We start from the raw sequence: 23,203 nt of genomic DNA, 5'->3' as shown, positions 1-23,203 counted from the left end.
ACTAATGCCCACCTGGTGCTGCAAATGAGCCAACAGACTGTGATCCACCATCAAATGCTACAGTGAAATCCAACTAAAGTGTCGTTTGCCAGGAGGATGTCATTAAAAACTCGTAACAGCGATGACTCTGTACTATGCATCATCTTGAGACCTGACTGGAAAACCTCCATGACGTTATGTTCATCCAAGAAGTATTTTAGGTCTAAGTATGATGAACTGCATGTGTACCACTTTTTTCCCGATTTTTTTAAACGAAAGCCAGCTTGGAAATGGGTCTAAAATTTGACAGTAGCTCTTAATGTTTGGCCAAAAAGTAGTATCAATGCAACACCAACAATAATAATAATAATAATAATAATTATAATAATAATAATAATAATGTTATAAATTATGTTACGTTCATGATTTATTTTGGAGAACAGAACTGTACTATGACCCCAAATGAGGACACTTATGTTGCTAATTATTTTATGTGCTCAAGTCTTTATAATTAAGGTAATAATTTATTTCTTTTTTATCTTTATTTTAACAATATTTCTAATAGTTCTAGAGATGCCTCAACAAATGGATGATTCAAAGTTTGATGGCACGCACTCTGTTTCAAGTCTTTTGTTTGTTTTTTATTCAAAAGTGCTTTATAATTGCGCTGACTGCGGCGTACTTCGTTGAAAAAAAAACATTTCTCTAATTGAAAAGGGGATGAGAACCTCTGGTCTCGAATGTATTTCAGCTGGGACACTGCCATCGTGTGGTAAAAAACGAGCACTGCCCCTCCTGCAGTGCCATATTGCAACATTAATTTAGAGCAGTGTGGGCAAACTACGGCCCAGGGGCCACATGCGGCCCGTTAAACTTTTAATCCGGCCCGCCAAACTAACGAATTAAATGAATAAACAATGTTAATGTTTTATTTTCTAAATAGTGTGGTGTGTCAAATAGAGATATTTTGTTGTAATGCTTTTGATTATTTTAATTTAAAATTGAATGTATTTTATTTCTCTGATGAGGTGAGGTTACCAAAACACTCCAGCCAACTGCTCCTGGTCCGGCCCCTCTGTCAAATTTTAGAACCCATTTTAGCCCACCAATCAAGAGGACCAATTTCAGATAGGAGCTTTATGCACTGTCCACAAACGAAAGAAAGGGATTGTTAAATATAATTTAATTGCAATAAATAATCATGAAATTCCACTGACGAATGCAAATCATTCATTGAGTCAGTGATATCTGTGAAAGACATATTTATTTTGCATTTATAGTATATTTTTCTGCTTTATTTTATGTTGACGTAGACTAGTATAAGACGCTTATCATTTTTGCTTCGTATGATTTTGATTGACGTTCGCGTTCATGTCTTCCGCCCACTTTTCCGACCAATCACGTGTCGGGAGGCGGGGCAGGAATCAACTCTTGACAAAATGGCGACCGTTGTTGTCTTGCCGCAGGGTCAGTGAATAACACGAATATCTTTCGACAAAATTCTGCGGTCACACGCAGGATTGTCGCAACCAAAAGCCCCAGGCGCCCAAAGGGTCGGCTGCGCGTGGACCGAAATGAAAGGTAAAGAGCGGTCGCCGCTGAAAAAACGCTCCCGGGCCTTGGACGACATTCGCGATCGGGGAGGATGCCACCCGAGCAGCAAGAAAATGGGCTCGCTGTCCCTGTCCGGCGGGAGTAACAATAATGGCAAAAGTGACGGCGGGTCGACGAGGAGGAGTCTGCTCGGCGACAAACGGGACCGGGACTTCGAAGGACACGGTCGGCTCGGTAACAACCACAGCTGTCAGCCTGGCGCCGTCGGCTCCTTAAGCAAGAACCACAGCAGTCTGAGCCTCTCGTTGGATTTGGCCGCGGCGAGGAGCACGTCGCGCGGGGAGCAGCGCCTGCCTGCTCTCACCGTCGAGGGTGAGTACAAAACCCTGAAAATCAGCGACCTGGGCAGCCAGTTGAGCGACGAGGACGTCGAGGACGGACTTTTTCACGAATTCAAAAAATTCGGTGACGTGAGCGTCAAGCTGAGCCGCAGCAACGACGAGCGGATCGCCTTCGTCAACTTTCGGAAGCCGGAGGACGCCCGGGCGGCCAAGCACGCCAGGGGCCGGCTGGTGCTTTACGACAGGCCGCTGAAAATAGAGGCGGTGTACATTAACCGCAGGAGGAGCCGCTCGCCGGTCGAGAGAGACCTCTATGGCGCTGCGCCGAGCCACAGACACTTGCAGAGGCCCCTGTCGCCCTCCGGCCTGGGATACAGAGACTACCGCCTGCAGCAGCTTGCCTTGGGTCGGCTGCCCCCTCCACCCCCGCCACCCCTGCCCCGGGAGCTGGAGCGGGACCGTGAATTTGCGCTCTTCGAGGCCCGGGCCCGGCCGTCTTTCATCGCAGACCGGGCTGCCTTCCGCGAGGAGGATTTTGTATCGCCAGAGGACGACCAAAGAGCCAACCGTACCTTGTTTCTGGGCAACCTGGACACAGAGGTCACTGAGGCTGACCTGAGGAGAGCCTTCAACAGGTTTGGCGTCATCACAGAGGTGGACATCAAGCGGCCCATACGGGACCAGACCAGCACTTATGGCTTTTTGAAATTTGAGAATTTGGACATGGCTCACCGTGCTAAGCTCAGCATGTCTGGCAAAATAGTGGGCTGCAACCCCATCAAGATAGGCTACGGAAAAGCCACGCCCACGACACGTCTGTGGGTGGGGGGCCTTGGACACTGGGTGCCCTTGGCCGCCCTCGCCAGAGAATTTGATCGTTTTGGCACCATCAGGACTATAGACTACAGGAAGGGGGACACCTGGGCCTATATTCAGTATGAAAGTCTGGATGCAGCGCAGGCGGCTTGCACGCACATGCGGGGCTTCCCTCTGGGTGGCCCCGAGAGGAGACTCCGAGTGGACTTTGCTGACACGGAGCATCGTTACCAGCAGAACTTTTTGCAACCTCTCCCGATCACCCCCTTTGACATGGTGACTGAGTCATTTGTCCACCGTACTGCACCGGAGCCTCTAAGAGTCAGAGAACGGACTCCCCCGCCGCTTCACTTCAGGGACAGGGAGCTCTTTCCTGGCGCTGAGTGGCCTAATCCTGCGGCTCTCCGAGAGCGTGTGCGGGCCTCCCCCTTCGAGCCCCTCGAACACTTGGAACGCGATCGGCGGGCACGCGAGCCTTGGTCTCTGGAGCGGGAGCTACACGGGCGAGACGTGCATGGGCGAGAGCCTGCACGCAAGCGGCGCCTCATGGAGGATGGGCGCCACCTCGACCACTCGCCCGAGAGCTCTGACAGGACAGTAAGGCGTCGGCGCCCTTCTCCGGACGGCAGCCCTGGAGGCAGCAGCAGAGACGGGGGGCGATTCAGCGATTCTGAGCGCCCTCCGCGGGGCAACAGACCTTCCCCTGCACGAGAGCGCCATGGCAGCCTGGAGCGAGGCGGGACCGAGCGGAGACTCAAGGGCCTCTCTGACAAGGGTCTGTCAGGCGGCAACTTTTCACTAACCATAGAGCGTAAACGGAAATCCGGTGATGGCGGCAAAGGGCCGTCGAAGAGAGAACGCTCCGATGGGTCCTCCAGAGGTGCACCCCCCTCCAAATCGGATGGCACCAAGCTGCCTCTGGCCTGGCAGGGAATGCTCCTGCTCAAAAACAGCAACTTCCCGGCCAACATGCACCTGCTACAGGGCGACCACAGCGTCGCCAGCAACCTGCTCGCGGACGGCACCACCGGCAAGCAGGTGTTCGAGCTCAAGATCACTCAACGACTCCGCCTGGACCAGCCCAAGCTCGACGAGGTCTCCCGACGCATCAAGGCGGCGGGCCCCGGGGGCTACGCCGTTCTCATGGCCGTTCCCGGCACCGCTGAGGATTCGTCATCCGACCCAGCTGTCTCCACCCAGCGGCCACTCCGTAACCTGGTGTCCTACCTCAACCAAAAGCAGGCGGCGGGCGTCATCGGCCTGCCCGTGGGCGGGAGCCGTGATAAGGACACCGCGGGGGTTCTCCATGCTTTCCCTCCCTGTGATTTCTCCCAGCAGTTCTTGGATTCCTCTGCCAAAGCTCTGGCCAAAAGCGAAGAAGACTATCTGGTCATGATTATTGTGCGAGTTGTATCTTAAAAGAAACAGCAATGCAAACAAACAGCTAATGAGTCAGAGAGTGTTAAAAAAAAAAGAAAATAACATCAACTGCTGTATTCCAGTAACCATTGCATGCCGTGTGTTTTGCATTTTGGGCTACACTAGTATGGTTCTTGGATGTTATTTGTTGCCATGTTATCCACTAAAACCGCAGGTGGCTCCTTTCCCCCACTACAAACAAAAAAGGCGTGCAATTTCCTCAAATTTGCTGGGGTTTCAAATCCTAAACAAACATTCGGAATACTTTATTTGTTTCAGAGGAGAGTACACAAATTGGAGCCATGCAAGAAGTGGACACAATAACATCTCTAAAACAAATGTGACTTGTAGATAACTAGCTAAATTATTCCAAATGAACTAAATCTTAAGTGATCTGGCCTGCACATGTTGTTATTGTGTCTAATGCTCCACACAAAGGGCACTGTGTCATTTCAATCCCGGGATGAAGAACGAGTGAATGCAAAAGTATGCGCATATTCTACAATTTCAATTCTGTTACAAAAAAGAAGGGAAAAAAAAGGAATTTGCTACAATAATACAACAATCATTCGTGTCATGCTGCCTCTCCCCACAGTGCCACCTTTCCTTGAACTTTTTTTTAATTTATTTTTTTTATGTTCAACCAAGGAGCAATTGTGTAATGACACACAGAGGATGACGGGTGGCGCACTGGGGCGGGGTTGTGACATGTTTGACGTTCTGGTACTTTTGGGTAACCTTTTTTTCCTTGTTCAAGAATTGACAAACATTTGTTTGTGTGCAATCTCAATGTTAGACCACAGCCAGGCCAGAAGACCACATACATTACGAATACTCGTTTGTGGAAGTCTGCTTTTACCAAGATGGTAATGATGATGGGCGTCCTCGGTTTAATCTTAATTCGTACGTGCGTGCGTTGTCGTATGAATACTAACTGACACTAAGGCAATAGTCAAGCCAAAACATGCCACTGCACTGTACGCCACTCAATTTTGTAAGCTCTTAATTGCCGTCTGTATTGTAATTCAGGTATTTGGCATTTTAGAGAGAATGGACCCACGAACTGTAATTTGGTTTATTGATACAGCTTTTAAGAAAAATTAAGAAACTGCTGCAATATGGCCAGTTTATCAGATTTTCATTTTTATTCATATATGTTTGAGTTAAATTATTGTTTTGTTTATTTTAGCATATCTAACAACTGATCTGTGAAGTCTCAAATTGCAAATATTCACAATATGCAGTTTGTTTGTTTTGGGTTTTTTTTTGCTCTTAATTTTTGTTCAAAGCTGTATATACAATATTGTGATTTCAATACCGAGCCCCTCAAACCTTTCTAATAAGTCAATGATTACACTTGCCTGAAGTTTAATTGCAGTCTGTTCCTGAATCCTCCCTGGCACATTAGTTTTTCAGGAACAATCAGTAATATTCCTGGGTCAAGTTTAATCATTCAAAGGTGTCAGAAATGTAAAATGAATCAGTGGTTCCAGGGGGAGAATTCACACTTGTTCTTAAACGTAAAACTGCATTCTTTAAAATGGGTCAAAGTGACCTTCGAGCTGACAGGTGGGCTTAACCTGCAGATAGTCTGATGAGGACTTATTTGATGGCAACAAACTCAAGCAAGCGCTTATTATTACCATTATTTTTATTGTCTTGGTGAAGACAGACAAACTCATGAGCGGCATGAGTTGTCATGTTGGTGCTCTCACAATAACAAATACTAATTTGTTTTTGTTCCATGTTTTAGTTGGATGTTTTTGTTTTGTTTAATAGGACTGGCTGTGTAGTCTATGGAGCAGGGGAAAAAAGAGAAAAAAAAATAGTGTTTACATTTTGACTGAAATAACAAAATGGTCCTTAAAACAACCAGTAAGTAGGGCTGTGTCATTTTATTTCATAATTACGTTTTGAATTGACACTTTAAGAAATCTATAACGTGACACCGAGGCCTACTTATTGTACCTGTTTGTACAGTGTATAAAAAGTCTACACCCCCGTATTCAAATGCAATTTTTGTCTGATAAATGGCACCAAGTTTAATCTTTTCAAATGTTTTTTTGTACCATTATCATCACCTGTAACCAGTACAATTAAAATTAATCTTTTTTGTCTTAGTTTAAGATAAAATGTAAAAAAAAAATATATTTAGTTGTACATTGTCGATAATGGTAAAAAAGAAAATTGAAAAGATATATATTGGTCTCATTTAACTTATTATTTTTTGCATTACACCCGCTTGGCATTTCAACTGAGATGTGTAGACTTTTTATACGCACTGTATGTGTGAAATCACCGCTGCTCTGAAATGTATTGACGCACGAGGACTCCACCCTCAACGACGACCACGACGGGTTTAAGTTGTGTAGCCCCCCCCCACACACAGCTCTGCGCCGTTTGCTGACTTCCGTGTAACGTTTGTACGCGCCGATGTCACGGGGGGAAGAAGGAAAGCGAGCTGTTGACATACTCGCAAAAAAAGTGCATCAATAAATTGTTCATTTGAAGGAGAAAGCTTCCAAGTTTCTTGGATGGAAGTGAATTGAGGAAAACGAGGAAATGCTTGTGTTTCCCAGGAAGCTGAAGTGAAATATTCGGAGAGAGGGAGGGCGCGAGAGAAAGAGAAGAAAAAAAGGGAGCCCACTCGCTGTTTTGCATAGAGTTTGCACAACGTAAATTACTTCCAGCGAGCACGGAGGAGCCGCAAAGCCGCCGGGCAGGAGTCCACACCAAGCATTCCTCTTGGGTGATTCCTGTCAAGTTGCCATAGCGACCCCTGAGGCCTGGCCCTGTCAGGGGTGCTTTGTGTGGTTTTGCTTGAGGAGGAGGATGTTCCGCCGTGGGAATATTATTTGCAACAACAAGCTCCATCCTCCTCCTCGTCTTCGTCTGCTGTTTTTTTTTTCCTGTGACGCCCCCGGAAGGAATCCATACTGAGGAACCCTGCAAACACACTCCCCCCACCTCCAAGCCCTCCATCTTAGTCGTGTTAGCGTGTAAAGAAGAAGGAGTCAAGATGGAGCCCATGTGGAGGATCTTAACGCCATCCATCCGTCTGTCCGGTCATCTTCTCTGCTTGGATGCTGGGGTGAGTACGAAGGAGGACAACAAGGCTGCCCTGCTAGCTCTGTATCACTAGCTCAGGCAGCAGCGGTAAGTAGTGCAGTGGTTGTCATGGTAACGCATCCCACGACACATGCACAATCTCAAGAAATCCAAAATAAGGTCTACAAATTATTATAATGCTCACCTTTGATTGGTGACGTGGCAAACGTTCAAACGGGCCATTTTCACACGGATTCTGAGAATTGTGTTTCGCAACCTTTATTGAGCCAAGGCACGAATAGTCAATCACTTTCATTCGAGGTTCAAGCATAGACAAGCAAGATAAACAATACATGCAATAACATACAAACGCCTAGATACACCAAATAAGTACAAAATATTTACTTGCATACTGCAATAGGATCACGAAAGGAATCTGGCAGATAAATGTGTGCGTTACCTTTCGTAGTATGGCCGGCAAAAGGTTTGTAATAGTGTCCCTGGATCTCAATAGTAAACTGTCAGGAGACAGAACTATGGGGGTTTGTATGTGACAAATAAAGCAAATTTTAAGATAAGAAAACATCATGAGTAAAAAATAACATTTTCTTATAATCTGAAAACTATTAATGATGTAAATCCCTAAATTTTAATTAAAAATACAGTATTGTCATCTAGAAAATATAATCTAGTTGTCAGATGTTTTTGTCTCTTAATTAGTTTGAGAGCTGTATAAAAAAAACAATCTAAGATTAAAAAAAACTTTTGGCTCATTTTTTGCACTTGTGCTGCTTGGGCCTGCAAGGTCCACTTGCTCAGTGCAAAAAGAACCGAAAGGCATGACATCACAGTTTCCGCGCGCCACTGGAAAGAAGACAACCAAAGCAATAGGATACAGAACGAGCCGGACAAAGTTCCATACAAGTGTTGCCAATTCGAGAAATGCATGGCAGCGCAGGCTATCTATATTTGGGATGTGACACAGTGACATCAAGTCTACGGCAGGGATCGGCAACCTAGGGCCCACAGGCTGCGTGTATAAGGACTGCTGTTTCAAAACAAACATTTCAAATCCAAACCACCCCTCTTTAAATGATTCCCTATGCAATCCAACACACTTTCCCAGCATTCTCTGCCACACATTCATGCATATGAATGATCGTACGCCACTTCTTCGTAACGGCCATTTTGTTGTCATCCCCGTCATCTTGATGAATACATGTCAGTGTCCATTAATCAAACGTGAGCTAGGTACATTTTCAGCCCTCATGACGAACATAGAAACAAAAACCCCAACATACAATACGATAACAAAACACGTTTGTGTGTGTTTCTTTTGTCAGGCTCCCATGAGAGGAGGTTGCTTCGTCCACAGGCCACTGAATGCACCACCAATGCCGGTCTGCTGTAAGTAATCTTTTTGTTTTACTCTTAAAGTATGTTTGTTTGTTTTTTTACCCCTGTGTGTGTACAAAATAAATTCTTATATACTTCTGGGTGGCAAAAACTCTGATTGCACCACTAGTAAACACTTTCTAAAATTCGGCAGAGTGATTGAGAAAAAGAAAATGGCTTTAATGATGATTTTAGCTGTTCTTTATCTACCGCCTTTGTTTGAAAGTGTGATGGGTCAAGCTGCGGCGTAATTTACATTTCAATGGGTACGTTGATTCAAAAATAGATGTGGTGGAAATTCAGACATTGTCAAAATCATCATTGAGAAATTAGCTCATTAATTTGCTATTCGAATTAAGAGCACTGATACACTCGTGATGGCTGGACAGACTGACCAAAGGTTTTATACATACCTGTGAAAAAAATGATCAAAAACCCTATGATGGAGGTTTTGTTCCCAGTCTTGCCAATCTTAAAAAAAAAAAAAAAACATTTTGTGGTATATCTGTTGTCACAACACCAAACACTTTGTTTGCATCATCATTTTCAGTGTAGCTTAGTGATTGGCAATCACTTTTCTGCTACCCAGAAGTACACTTGTGCCTGTTATGAACAAACATGAAAAAGTCTACATCACTGCTTGTATTGTATCTGAAATAATTTCAATAAAAAATTGAATTCAATTCAACATTGTCCTGATTCATTCGCGTTGGAATAAAACACACAAGAACAGTCACTTGTCAGTTTTATTTCAGCTGGCGTGTGTGCCTTTAAAAATGAACCAACAAAAACAACAGAATACCCTTGATTGGTTAAAAGCACAAAGTTTTCTACACTCTCGATCAGTTAGCCAGAATAAAACACAGTTGAAATCAACTGTGAAGCAAAAGAAAATGCTATCAACATAATAAGCAAATAAATCCCAATCAAACGCAACATAAAACGCTTTAGAAAATGCGGCTTGGCCCTTGAACGCAACTCGTGAGAAAGAGAGGGGGGGGGCTTTTGTACATTGTGACTGCTGCGGTGATTGCAACAGCAACACAAAAAGGCTTCAGGGCTCAGTGCAGCATTGTGCAAGTGACTTGAGGGGGAAGAACAAGAACTCATTGAGCTGACATTCTTGTAGTAGGAGCCCTCGTCTGCCACTAGAGGGGGGTGTAACAAAACCTATAGTATGTAAAAATAATAGGAAGACCAGTAATAATGTTTCTCACATGTCTTTGGCTGACATCACATGAAGTAGTGCTGTAGTGTTTTCGCTAAGGCAAACGGTGTTGAAAAAGCAAAGTACAAAAACAGCCCGAACGAAGTCTTGCATAATAATCCCAAGCGTTGCCATTCGATGACATCTCACCTCGAGACAACTCGCAGTCATTGCGGAAATAAAGCTCAAAAGCTGAGCCTTTGACCTAATGAATATGTGTGCGTGTATGCGCGCGCGTGCGTGTGCGCATGTGAATGCGTGTGTCCGTACGCGAGCGAGGTAGGCCGAGAAGTGGTGCTGATGCTGCAAAGTGGCGTCATTGTAAAGATCAATATTGTTGTCAAAAATGTAGAAGAAGACATCAGGAACACAGGTTACAATCGCTTGCGACGCACATTCGAATAAAAGGATCAAAGCGAATTAATTAACACTCACCTAGCGGCCAATTTTGCTGTGGGGACATAACTACCACTATTGGTTGAGATTTTTGGGCTCTTTTTCAGCTGCTCCTTTTAAAAATAAGGTTCTGACGGCGGACGTAAAGCTTCTGATGCTCAAGGGAGGAAAAAGCGACGCAAGAGTAAAGAAAAACAAAGAAATATGTCTTCTAGTCACCACCTAGACGTACAATCATCCATGCATCCATTTCCTGTTACGCTTATCCTTTTTAGGGTTAGCAGGAGTCCCATCTGACTTCGGTTGGGAAGCATCCTGGACTGTTCATTGCCAAATACCGTGCATGTAAAGAAAAGTATTTACACTCCCATTAAGTAGCGTACACTGACACCTTAGGGCAGGGGTGGGCAAACTGTTTGATTGGCGGGCCAAAATGGGTTTTAAAATTTGACAGAGGGGCCGGGCCAGGAGCAGATGGATGGAGTGTTTTGGTCACCTCACCTCATCGGAGAAAGAAAAAAAAACCATTTAATTTTAAATGAAAGTGAACAAAAGCATGACAACAATATATGTCTTTGACATTCCACAGTATTTAAAAAATAAAACATGAACAAGGTTTATTCATTAAAATTTTTTTCACGATCAGCGGGCCGGATTAAAACGTTTAACGGGCCGCATGTGGCCCCCGGACCGTAGTTTGCCCACGTCTGCCTTAAAACATCTAACATGCATGTTTTTGGATTGCACGATAAAACTCAGAGTATCTGGAGCTGGAGCCAGATTTAAAGATAAAAGATTTGAAAAATTGAAAGGGTGAATTTTCAATTTAAAAAAATGGCCAAAAGATCTGCTGGAGCCAGAAAACAAAAAAAAAATTGAAGTCATTATTGCTGGAAAAAAATGTTTTGCAAAGTTCACTCCATGATTATACATAAGAGTGTCAGTCCATATGTGCGCTTGGCATCAGCCCACAGTTCGATGATGGACTCTATGGTGGTTTTGTGGCTGCATGTCTTAAAAACTCGGGTGAAAAGAGGGGCGGAGCTGTTGGGGAAGATGCCAGTCCGACCTGGCACACCCAAACGTATTGTGAGCGTCTGCTGGGAACATCTAGCAGTTTCTTGTCAGAAGGAGTTTCAACTCCAAGTCCTATTAGGCTTTTTATCCTTTGGGACTCTGGAGGCAGCTGATTTGAAAACACGAAACTTCAGCTTTAGTGGGCATTGAGGTAAACGCAAATGTGTGGTAGGATTTTGGTGGCCAAAATGAATTTTCTCTACAGGGTGTCCGGGCTCTCGGTCAACCGAGAGGAACTTCCCATCTTTAGGTTGCTGCGTTCGCATCTTGACCCCAGATAAGCGGAAGAAAATGAATGGATGGATTAATTAAACTGACCCCTTTTGAAGTTTAAAAAAAATATAGAAAAATATTGTTAAAATATAAATAAAAACAGGTTGTTACTTTTGCTGGGGATTTTTTTTAAATGTAAAAAACAATGGGGTTACATTTCTGCTGGAGTTTTTTTTTTTCCCCCCCACACATTCTATCTGTGGGTAAACGGACACATGTCGGTGTATGTAAAACTTATGTATACACCATTGCAGCCTGCAGCCCATTGTGTCTGTCCACGTTGTCATGCAGCATGTTCCAATGTGGCCCCAAAGTGCTTCATTGCGTGCGTAACATCTTTTTAACGGCGTGTGCTTGTGGTGAAAAGCAAGTTTTTGCATAGCTTATTTTCAACAAGGCAAGAGTCGGCTATAATGTATGTTGCTACTATCCATAATGTGCTGGATGTCATGTGCCTCTGATACAAACGAGGGATTATATAATATACTATATTTCTATACACTATAATTTTGGCTTTTCGACATTCTGTCCATCAGTCTTATGAATCCTTGGGGGATGCTTGAAGGACAGAAGGGCTACACGGGGGCCCGACCATGCTGGGTGGCTCTTACACGACGCCATTGTGCGGGCGGTCTGGGGCGAAGCAGCCGTTGGTCCTGCAGCCGCTCTGCGCCGTCTTGGCCCGGCTCGCTTTGCTCTGCCGGGCTTTCCAGCGTTGGGCCAGCGGCTCCATGAAGAGCGACAGGGAGGAGAGCAAGTAGCAGAGGCCCGCCAGGTAGAAGGAGCAGTCGTAGGTCTGCGTGTAGTCATACAGGAAACCTGGCCATAGAAATTAAAAGAAAAAAAGAAATCACATTCAATCGTCAGCAGTGCCATTTTTTGGGGGGTGCAAAAATACATTAATGTATTTGGTCAAGGAACCCGGAAGAGAAATTATGAAGCAGATGCGCTCAAAATAATACCTGCATGCACCTCACATGAATATTTTGCGATGGTTTGATGTTTAAAGTGTTAAAATATATATAAATAATGAAAAAACAAGTGGTTTCAAGCAGAGTGTGGATGATAAGTGACTAATAATTCTTAATTTCACATCATTTATGTTTTCGGGCTCAAGAATATGAACGAGCTTTCACTAAGACATGTTGTCACTAAGCGGAATTCATGAAGCACAACACATTCAAGAGGTTGGCATACGCACATCAGCTGACTGCCCGAGAAAGGTAGAAAATGAGGGCAAGAAAAACAGCACTATTGACAATCAGTCATGGCCAAAAAGGCCAGCCAACATTTACCTGCATTTCCATCAATACAGCAAGGCCCATCCCGTTCTTTAAGTCAACACACACTGCATTTACATTATTTTGAAGATCCTTGCTGCATTTTATCCACTTAAATTTGGTAAACTAAAATGAATTTTTAGATCTAAATATTGTAAGAAATAATTTGTTAAGAACTTGCATTCGTTATAAATAATAGCAACATGGAAAATGGATTATTATTGAAAAGGAACTATTTTACATAGTTCACACCCACATTTTTACAGTTTTTTTTTTTTTTTTTTTTAAGAATGAGCTGGCCTGTTCTAAAAATCAAATATGACCGTTAAGTGACAAGTTTGCCCTGCCCAACTCTCTGGAGACAACGCAGAGTAAACAGCGCGGTCAGGCATGTGCAAACAAGAATCTGCTTCAAGTTCGTTGTCTGTCAAACGGTAAGGTCATTTTCTTGATGAGATGCGCACGATTTACATACTGCCCCTGAAGGAGTCATTCGTTACATTTCAACTGGCGTGTGGGCCTGATTGGCTGGCTGACACGAAAGAAACTTCTTGGTGGCTGTAAATATATATATATATATATATATATATGCATTTATTATATCTATATTTTTTTAATGGACTGGTTACCAGACAGCGAGGATGTGGGAGAGGTCTGTTGAGTGACTTACCTGCCAGAGGAGGACCTGTAAGGCAGCCCAAGCCCACAAAGAACATGGAGAAGCCCATGGAGTTGTTGAGTTTTTCTGCCCCCACCAGATCCACCTGCAGGGAAGGAACAGCCAAAAAGATACGTGACTTCACCTTAAGGAGCAGCAATTTTTAAACACTCATACAGTTGATAAATGTTCTCAAATTCACTTTACATCATTCCCTTGAGGACATTTGATATATTGTAATGTTTATTTTAGTTGTAGTAGTATAAAGATGGGCAGGACAGCGGCTGACTGGTTCACACGTTCAGAGGTGCGAGGTTCGCCTTCCTGATCAGAGATTGCATGTTCTCCCCGTGCCTGCGTGGGTTTTCTTCGGGTACTCCGGTGTCCGCCCACATTCCAAAAACATGCATATTAGGTTGATTGAACTCGCTAAATGGTCCCTAGGTGTGATCATAAGCGCGGATGGTTGTTTGTCTTTGTGTGCCCTGCAATTGGTAGTCAACCAGTTGAGACCCCGCCTACTGCCTGAAGACAACTGGGATAGGCTCCAGCACGCCCGCCACCCTTGTGAGGAGAAGCAGATCAGATAACGGATGGATGGATAGTATTAAGATGATGGATGACACATGCTGCAATGTGGCTACTTCATATTGACAAAGTTCAAAAGTTGCTAAATCGCAGCATGTGCGTGAATCAGGCAGATTAGAAGCTTTGATAATGAACCCGTGCATGATAACTTTCTCCATGCTAAGCTGATAATGGTCTGAACATGGCGCCTATTTCGGACTTCTTGTCACTTCATTGTAAACGTGCACAGTAGCGTGGCATTTAATCTTTCAACAGTCGACAAGTGAAATTCCTTAATTCCATTCGCCCTGCACTCTGTACACAACATATTTTTGTTGAGATTATTGTAGGACGACAAGACTTAACCAGTTTTGTCGACTGACATGGATTTTGGTGGGCATGCCTATCATAACATACACACCCAAAAGTCTCTAAGACCCGCGGCTGAAAATTGAAGATGGCCCTTTTAGCTTGAAAGAGCCATTTGAGTGAAATTCAGAGCTTGTAATTGAAATCTCCGAGTCGAGGATGAGATTCTGCCCCAAGTGGAGGACTTCAAGTATGCTGGGGTTTTGTTCACGAGTGAGGGGAGATTGGAGCGCGAGATTGACTGACAGGTCAGTGCAGCCACCGCGACCCAACTCCGGAAAAGCGGCAGATAATGGATGGATGGCTAACACTCCACATGTTTCCAAAGTTGCTGTCTTACCAGAACAGGTAGCAGCAGAGCCATATAACCGCCACAAAAGATGGCAAAGAAGATGGCGTAGACCATGAGCAGGATGTAGGAGGTGGCCAGTGGAGAGAGCAGGTTGACCAGGCCGCAGAGGATCAGGTAAGCCTTGTGGTAGTGATACTTGTGGAACAGATTCCGGTCTGTCACCCAGCCCGAGGCCAGCTGGGCGATGGTCTCTGTGATGCCTGCAAAAAAAAAAACAAAAAAAAAATGAAAGCGATTTTGAACTGCACAAAAGGCACTGAAGATCAAATTATATCATATGAAACATCAAATTCGTATTTGACAACTGTACAACATCAGGTTATGCGTCGTATCAAAACACATGGATATAGGCTATGCGTGAAGATTAGAATTGTGGATAAGATAAGCCGTACGAGAGGCTCCAGACATCGCTTGACTGATTCCCGCGTGAATTTTTTAGGCAGCCAAGCTGACAGGACCGTAGTGGCGGCAGTTTATTAATTAATATCCTCTGCAGCTTTCCATATTGCACACAACAGAAACCAGAATTTTAAGTGTCCTTGCTCAACCCCAAATAAAGTTCAGAAGTTCTAGTAGGTTTGAACTTTATTCTGTATTTGTTGCTTTTTAGCAGACGCCTGGAGGTCTTGTGAATATGCTGAGCTGTTTGTAATTCTCTCTTTCAGATAAATGTGAAAAACGTGTTATGTTACAATGAAACCAAAGTTGATTTTTTTGGTCATAATTTCAAGACGTTTGGCACAAAGAGAACGCTACTCATGCCTTATCTGTTGATCCCGATTTCTGCTTTTTAAATGGCAAATGTTCTGCCTGGGAATCACGGGAAAGCAGATACTGCTATTGTTATCTGTTTTTTGTAAAGTGTCTTGGAGTGTCTAGAAAAGTGCTCCATAAATTGGATGAATTATTATTATTATTTTTATAATCACCGGGAATGATAAAGCAGACTCGCTAAATTAAGGTGACAACAGGATATCGTGGTTGAACTTGATATACAACGCAGGAAGTGACTTGTCTACCAGAATAGACCCCTCCTCGATCGATTTCTATTTTTTATTTGTTTATTTTTTTTGGAGCCGTCACACAAAAGCATTCAAAAATAAAGAGTGATGTCATAGCTGCTCTTCATCCGACCATTGCTGTAAGCCATGTGCTACCGTCGAGAGTGATTGAGTGCAGTTCGTTTGATGACTCAGCAGATATGCGGCCGCAGTGCACAATCTGCAGCCTGTGGTATCGGCTGTTGCAGAGATAGCTTCGAGCTCGATGGATCAATGAAGGCGACACGTTGCATACACAGCAGCTGCATCGGAGAGATGGAATAACAAAACAGGAGACTGGGGCTGGGCGACGTTTTGTGCAAACGGCGGATGGGCCAGTCACCATCAAGCAGTTCAACGTTTATTTCATGTGATGAATCATTTCAAAAAATAACTATCGATATGTGCCTTGACATGGCGTGGCGACCAATCTTGTCTTGGCTCATGGGCCAGCTCGGTTCCTAACGTGTCAAAAGAGCGATGTAAAAGACTGTTGTTACATAACGAACGTCTGCAGCGAGGTCACAGAGGATTGGCAAGGCAGCTGTGTCGTGTTTACGTTTCTTCGTCGCCGTGTCCCGACCCGAGATGTTGTTGCGGTGCGTCTCCAGCTTTCACCCGCACGTTTGTTTGTGTGCTTTGGCCGCGGCGGGTTGGCGCCCGCCCGCAGTGCTTCCTGTTCAAACTGGGATGAAATACATACAAGCGCCGCTTTAAATTGATCGTAATTGGGACTCTTCGTAGGCATGAGGCGCGGAACTCGGAGGAAAGATCGGTGGCTTATGGAAGGGGTGTGAAGCATCAGAAAATTTGCATCACCATGCAAGGCATTAAAAAAATGAAGAGTGCTAAAATGGATTAGATCCTACTGGAGGAAAGGAGCTACTTTATCACCTTTGGAACTTTAGAGTCTGATTGAATCACCAAAGGTCAGTCCGTGGACCTTGTTCAGTCTTTCTATGCTTCCCATGTTGGCTCTCATGGCGATGCAGATAACACACGGTTACATTTATCAATGTCCCCAAATGGCAGAAGTTCAATTAACGCGTTGTGTCACTGTCTAGAGCAAGGGTGGGCAAACTTTTTGATTGGCGAGCCACAATGGGTGCTAAAATTTGACAGAAGGGCCGAACCAGGAGCAGATGGATGGAGTGTTTTGGTAACCTCACCTCATCAGAGAAATAAAATACATTCAATTTTAAATTTAAATGAACAAAAGCATTCAAACAAAATATATTTCTTTGAAAAACCACAGTATTTAGAAAATAAAACATTAACAAGGTTTATTTAGAATTTTTTTCAAGTTCGGCGGGCCGGATTAAAACGTTTAACGGACCGCATGTGGCCACCAGGTCGTAGTTTGCCCACGCCTGGTCTAGAGCAAATTAACAACGAGTCGAGTCTGATCCCCACTCATCGGAAAATTGGCGAGTCGTCATTTTTGCGCAGAAGGCAATGGTTTAGTTCGGGGGGTTTGTGAATTTAGTGGACACATTACGCTTCACTTGCCTTTTCTGGATCGCCCCGGGCGCAACTGCCAATTAGTTTTCAAAACGTAGATTACATCATGGCCTAACTCTGTGTGCTGGTGATCGAACGCGATTTCGGTGGAGATCATCAAAGCGCAGGCAGACAAATTCAGCAACGCCGCGAATGTGTGCGCTGGACGTCAAAGGATTTCATTCATAATTATGACACCAGTGTGGGACAATTCCTCTGACAGCCTGAAAAATATATCCAGAAAGAATTGTTTCATGCCTGAAGCAGACCAGGTGACGCTTGTCCACGCTTTTATCTCTTGACTTGATTATTGTAAAAATTTTCTGACTGGACTGCCTCCCATTAAGCAGCTCATTCAGAACGCTGCAGCTCGGGTTATGACCAGAACAAAGAAATCAGAACATATTATGCCAATCCCAAAGACTGGCCTCGACCCTCCAGCCTTATTCATAAAAATTGTCGGCCCCCGACATAAAAAGTTTGGGGTAGGGTGCATAGCATCAAAAAACTAGAATAGGACGCAAGGCATGAAAAGGTTGAAGGGTGAATTGAGGCAAGGCATCAAAGAATTAGGAATGATATGAGGTGAGGCATCAAAAGGTGTCCTTCCTGCCGCTCCCCTCCCTGACGAATGTGCAATCACGAGATGAAAGCTGGACATAATAAGTGTCCGCTGTTGGTTTTTCCCAGCTTGGCCGAGGAACTTGGCTGCATCGTCGGCTCCGCCGGCCAGCCTCTTTTGTGCATGCTGCCGCCTCAGTGCTCTTCAGCAAAGTGTCTGCCGCTTGGCCTCGCACGAAGCGAGCGAGCCCCACTCGTTACCAGCAACTTTCCTCATCCCGACGTTGCTTAGCGACTAGCAGCTAACTCAAAAGGGGCTTGAGGCACCGGCCCAACCGGACCTTCCTTCTATTGAGTGAATGTGCCTCTATGACAACCGTCGGGGAGGGGGGAGAAAAGAGGGCCCAGCAGGATGCAGGGATGTCGCTTTTGTGGCGCGGGTGGCACTCCGTCACTCTCATTACGAGCGCACATGAGCTCCGAACGTGACAGGACAAACAGACCACAATCAAAAGAGTCGGGTGCTCGTCACACACTACAGTCATTCCCAACTACTGCGCCATGAGAATTCATCAGGTGTGTCATTTGTCTGAATTTCAGTTGGTCTCAGCTCTTCTTTAAAAATATACATTTCTATCTGATTTTTTCATTTATTTATCTAGGTTAGTCCGACAAGTTGTTGTATTTGTTGAGTTTCTTTTTTCCAAGTTCATACTGTGTCCCCTCTTAAAGAAGCAAAATTTGAGCATTTTTCCCGCCTCCGCCTTCTTCCGGTTTACCTTTTTATTTTTTCCTTTCAAAATATGGCGACGCTGACGCGAGCAACTACCAGTCTTCCTGTACTGTCTCCCTCTGATGGTCAATGATTTTTTTTTCCCACAAGTTTCTTGGACAGATTGCGACATTTGTTTATTCTGTTGCTCCGTGCTTCTGTGCATGTGTCACGGCAGTAAAATCAATCGATCAATCAATCAAAGTTCAGTGCTTAAGAAATGTGCTCCACATGTGAATTAATTGCTTGTGTTTATTGGAAATGACATGGTAGGATGACCTTGAAAAAAATAAGATCGAGATTAAGTAATTCCAGAAACGGCCAACTGGAATCAAAGCAAAGTAATTCAACATCATACAAAGCATGAAAAGCTCGACAAAGTCATCATACATGTACGAGCGAGTTGCTCAGGATGCCGAAAATGTTGTGCCCCAACGACCGGACATGGAGTGGAGACGGGGGAGAATGGTATGATATGTGGGCTGCGGTCATTAGCCTTAATTATTATTTGAAATTCGATGCTGTGCCGTGTTGTAAATTAGTCATGATGTTGGTCGGTCCATTTATTCTGCTAGAGAGCACACGACAAAGTCGGTTGGTGTCCTGCATCGTCAAATTAGCAATTTTGGCACATTTTGGTTGTACTAGTAATACTGTATATTTAATAAATGATCAAATGCATGTGAATTCACAGTAACTTGTCTTGTGATTGGCACATTTGCAAGAGGACATGTGTGGCATGTTCATTCATCAAACTAATTCGAAGACGCCACACATTTTCCAAATTGATTGTATCACACCTTTTGCAAACCCTTTAGCATGATCAAATCGCTTGAGAAAACACAATAACAATTGCAAAGAGCAGCTCACCGGACAATCAATAATGCGGTACAATGGCTGACTGGCGAGAGGCCACTCGGCCTTCTTTAAATGACGTCACTCGTCAACAATTACCGTATTTTCCGGAGTATAAGCCGCTACTTTGTTCCGAGATTTGGAACCGTGCGGCTAATACAATAGTGCAGCTTTTCTGTGGATTTTTCTTTCACGAGTAGAGGCGCTCTATAGTTCAGAAAATACGCTCAATAAAATGCGATTTTTTTTCTCTTGGGTCTGTTCTGTTTTAATTAGCAAAGTTGTTGCCATGTTAAAAGGCACTGTTTTAACAATCTGTTGTGCATTCACAGTACAAAATCGATCTGTATGCATGCAGTAAACAACTCGTTTTTTTTTTCAGCATAGAAAACTGCGGCTTATAGCCTGCTGCGGCTTGTATATCTTTTTTTTTGTTTTGTTTTTTTGGTCTTTAACTCGATGGCAGAAAGTACATTTAACAAGTATGGCGATCTGTTCTATTAAAAAGGACGAGATTTCCCACTTTACATTCTCTTTAATTCTGTTTTTATATTTTTACAGTACCAATTTTTTTTATTACACTTTTTTCTGTATGAGTATTTCAGTATTTCACTTTTTCCTCATATTGTTGTTGTTGTATTCTGCAATTTTTTAAATGTGAATATTTATTCCAAAAGTAAACGACTTGTATTTTCTGAAATATGCATCATTTAAATTGTTTGCTTTTTTGAACAAAAAATTTAAAATTCTCCTCACACTGCAGAGGTTGTGGGTTTCAATCAAGCCTTCCTGTGTGGAGTTTGCATGTTCTCCCAGTGCCTCTGTGGGTTTTCTCCGGGTACTCCGCTTTCCTTCCACATTCCATAAACATGCATGGCAGGTTATCTGAACACTCTAAATTGTCCTTTTTATTTTAAAATATTTGCCCATTTATACAGTATATTGTTTTCAGCAATACATTTAACCCTCACCGATTCCCAAAGCACAATGCCTACTATTTTTACATTTTTGCTATGTACAGCGAGTCTGACATTGTCAACTTGGTGGTCGGGGTGTGTGTGTTTTAGGATTGACCTCACATAAAATCATTATTTTGCCGGACACTTTGCACATTCAAACTACAGTGGTGGAGAAAAAGACAAAATCACCATTTCACCATAGTTTTGTTTTTTTGTCAAGTTGCTCGCCTAATTGACAGAAGGATTTACAAGTAGTGGAACCCAGCTACTTTTATTGATCTTAATAGGAAGTGTAGTTTTGTAAATGGAAGTTTAACAGAAACACTTGCGGTTGGACCAGGGAGTTGCAGTGCAACAGCAGTTGTGTTGTTGCTTCGTGAGGCTGGTGTGCGTCATGCGTTCACTCTATTGATTTCCTGCCTGCAGCTTAAGAGAGTTATGATTCCATGTGTGCTCAGCTCAAAAAGTGCCTTGGAAGAAGCACATGTTTATTACAAGGCAAATGTAAGGATTGACGTGACTGCACCTTTCAGGACGTGACCTTTGATTTTTTTTTTTTTTAAACAGACGTGAAAGTTAAAATGTAAAATATGTCAAATAATATATTTGAAAGGGCGGCACGGTGGATGTCTGATTAGCACGATGGCCTCACAGTTCAGAGGTGCGGGGTTCGATTCGGCTCTGGCCTTCCTGCGTGGAGTTTTCCCCACGCCTGTGTGGGTTTTCTCCGGGTACTCCAGTTTCCTCCCACATTCCAAAAACATGCATGGTAAGTTGACTGAACACTCCAAACTGTCCCTAGGTGTGATTGAAAGTGTGAACCTTTTTTTTGTCTGTGTGCTACTCTGGCAACCATTTGAGGGTGTACCCTGCCTACTGCCCGAAGACAGCTGGGATGGGCTCCAGCATGCCCGTGACCCAAGTGAAGAGAAACGGCTCGATGGATGGATATAGTTTAATAATGAAATAAGAGTAATTAACCCAACAATTGGCTGGCAACCAGTTCAGGGTATATTCCCGCGTACTGCCTGAAGACAGACTGGATAGGCTCCAGCATGCTCGCGACACTCGTGAGGAGAAGCGGCTCAAATAATGGATGCATAAAAGTAATTAATTCTATTTTTTAATGCTTTTGTTTATAATTAATCAAATTATCTAATTAAATTATTTAACCACGTTAATTTTGTTTTACTCTTATTTATTTTTATTATTTATTCTGAATTGATTGACCAGATGTTTAATGAGTATTGAAAAAAATAATTAATACATCTTAATTAACCAATTTTAAGAAGCTAAAGAAAAGATGGACGCAATATCATAGAACTCTTGATAATGTAAACGGACGGTGGACTGTCTGGATTCAGCGACCGTTTGTCTATCAGTGTAGTGATGATTCAAGTTTGATTTGCCCCATGACCACACTTGTAACTTAACTCATCACTGAAATGATTGTTGCAGCCTTTTCCAAAAATATTTTTAATGTTTATTAAATATGATAAAAAGCAATACGTAAGATTGGACTGTAATGAGCGATTTCAATAGAATGTAAGGAATGAAACCAGATTGGTGTATATTTCTTGTCAATTCAAAAGGGCATTGTTTTGCTCCCTCAGGTGTGCGCACCTTGGCTACTTGAAGGCAGAAAAGAGAAATACTGAGATCCTGCACACGGAGTCAATCTCAGCTCCTCAATAAGCAACAGTAATATTAATCATTATTTGCAGAGGATAAAGAATATATGCCTGTCTACATATGTTGCTCCACCGTTTGTGTTCAAATGTCCGTTGCTATCACAGTGATAACTGTGACACCAATGCTGTTCGTTAGCTCGTCGACAGGGTTCTGGGCGTTTATGGACTTGATTAAAACTCCAGCTCACTCACAAGCCGAATGAGGAAAAGGCCTATATAGAATGGATGGATGGAGCCAATGATTGACTCTGGCGACTGAAAGACAGACAGGAACATGGCGTTCATGATCATGCATCCTCGTTGAATAGTTAACAGCGGAGCATGTTGAGGAGGCGCCCTTGAAGAATGAATGCGTGCAACTGGTCCCAATGCACATGTTGTTTTCACAAAATAGTGTGAGCGTGAACCCACCCGCCCTGACCACTAGACCAAAGTTCAGCTTTTATGTAAGCGCATTCATTGCATAATACTGCAGCGTCTGAGCAGCTCACGAATAATTCATGGCCACCAAGTTGATGGGGGACTTGATGAAGTCGTTCTTGTAGCGCCTACTTCCAGCACATAAACGTCAACTGTACACCTTTTCAATGCTGCTCATCCTTTTCTATCTGATGACGCAATTGAGTCTGTGTGTTCACATCACTGGAGAAGCGTTATCAAGTTCGTTATCGTGATTAACACACGTGTAGTAACGGCCTCGTTTCATCCCCATTGTTGAATGAAATGCGACTTCGTTGCATGTTTTGCTGTTTAAAACAATTTTTTAAAAATGAGGCCAAGTTCTCGCTTGAAGATGTTTCTCACCGCTCCCCGTTGGAGTTTACTGTCAAATTAAAAATAACATTTTGAATTGCACCTTGTGTATTTAATCATATCAAGTTTGCCTGACGAAAGATGGCTCGCGTAATGATAACACAGAATGAGAAATGCCATAGAGGGGCGAACAAAAATAGCATTGATATAGCCGTAGATTGAAAATTTCTCTAGTCTCTTTGAACCGGAATGTTTCAGAAATTTGAAAAACGACTAATATTACTACATCTTAGTTGTAAAGTATTTTTTTCTGTGTACCATCACTGAATATATGTATAGTA

The 23,203-nt window shown here is 43.4% G+C and overlaps 2 protein-coding genes across 2 annotated transcripts in view; one reads left to right on the top strand and one right to left on the bottom strand.

Annotated features, from left to right (window-relative positions):
- Positions 1-1,373: 1,373 nt before the first annotated feature.
- rbm15 (RNA binding motif protein 15) lies at positions 1,374-9,235 on the top strand. Its single transcript, XM_088289533.1, has one exon. It carries the CDS (start codon positions 1,554-1,556, stop codon positions 4,107-4,109), a length of 2,556 nt encoding a protein of 851 aa, XP_088145659.1. The 5' UTR covers positions 1,374-1,553; the 3' UTR covers positions 4,110-9,235.
- A 45-nt stretch (positions 9,236-9,280) lies between these two features.
- slc16a4 (solute carrier family 16 member 4) overlaps positions 9,281-23,203 on the bottom strand; it is a 29,127-nt gene continuing 15,204 nt past the window's right edge. Inside the window, exons 9-11 of the mRNA XM_088289534.1 lie at positions 14,720-14,931; positions 13,456-13,549; positions 9,281-12,324 (exon numbers count right to left, since the gene is read on the bottom strand). Coding sequence (XP_088145660.1) covers positions 12,113-12,324; positions 13,456-13,549; positions 14,720-14,931 — 518 coding nt within the window. The 3' untranslated portion in view covers positions 9,281-12,112. The remainder of the gene's footprint in view (positions 12,325-13,455; positions 13,550-14,719; positions 14,932-23,203) is intronic.

This window comes from Idiotropiscis lumnitzeri, chromosome 3 (assembly GCF_059441095.1).
Source record: "Idiotropiscis lumnitzeri isolate Australia: NSW breed Sydney's pygmy pipehorse chromosome 3, RoL_Ilum_1.0, whole genome shotgun sequence".
Lineage (NCBI taxonomy): Eukaryota > Metazoa > Chordata > Actinopteri > Syngnathiformes > Syngnathidae > Idiotropiscis > Idiotropiscis lumnitzeri.
Note: the sequence above shows the minus strand (reverse complement) of the source record. Positions and strands in the feature narration are given on the sequence as shown.

Coding starts and splice junctions, on each gene's coding strand:
- rbm15 (XM_088289533.1), top strand. CDS start 1,554: ATGAAAGGTAAAGAGCGGTCGCCGCTGAAAAAACGCTCCCGGGCCTTG.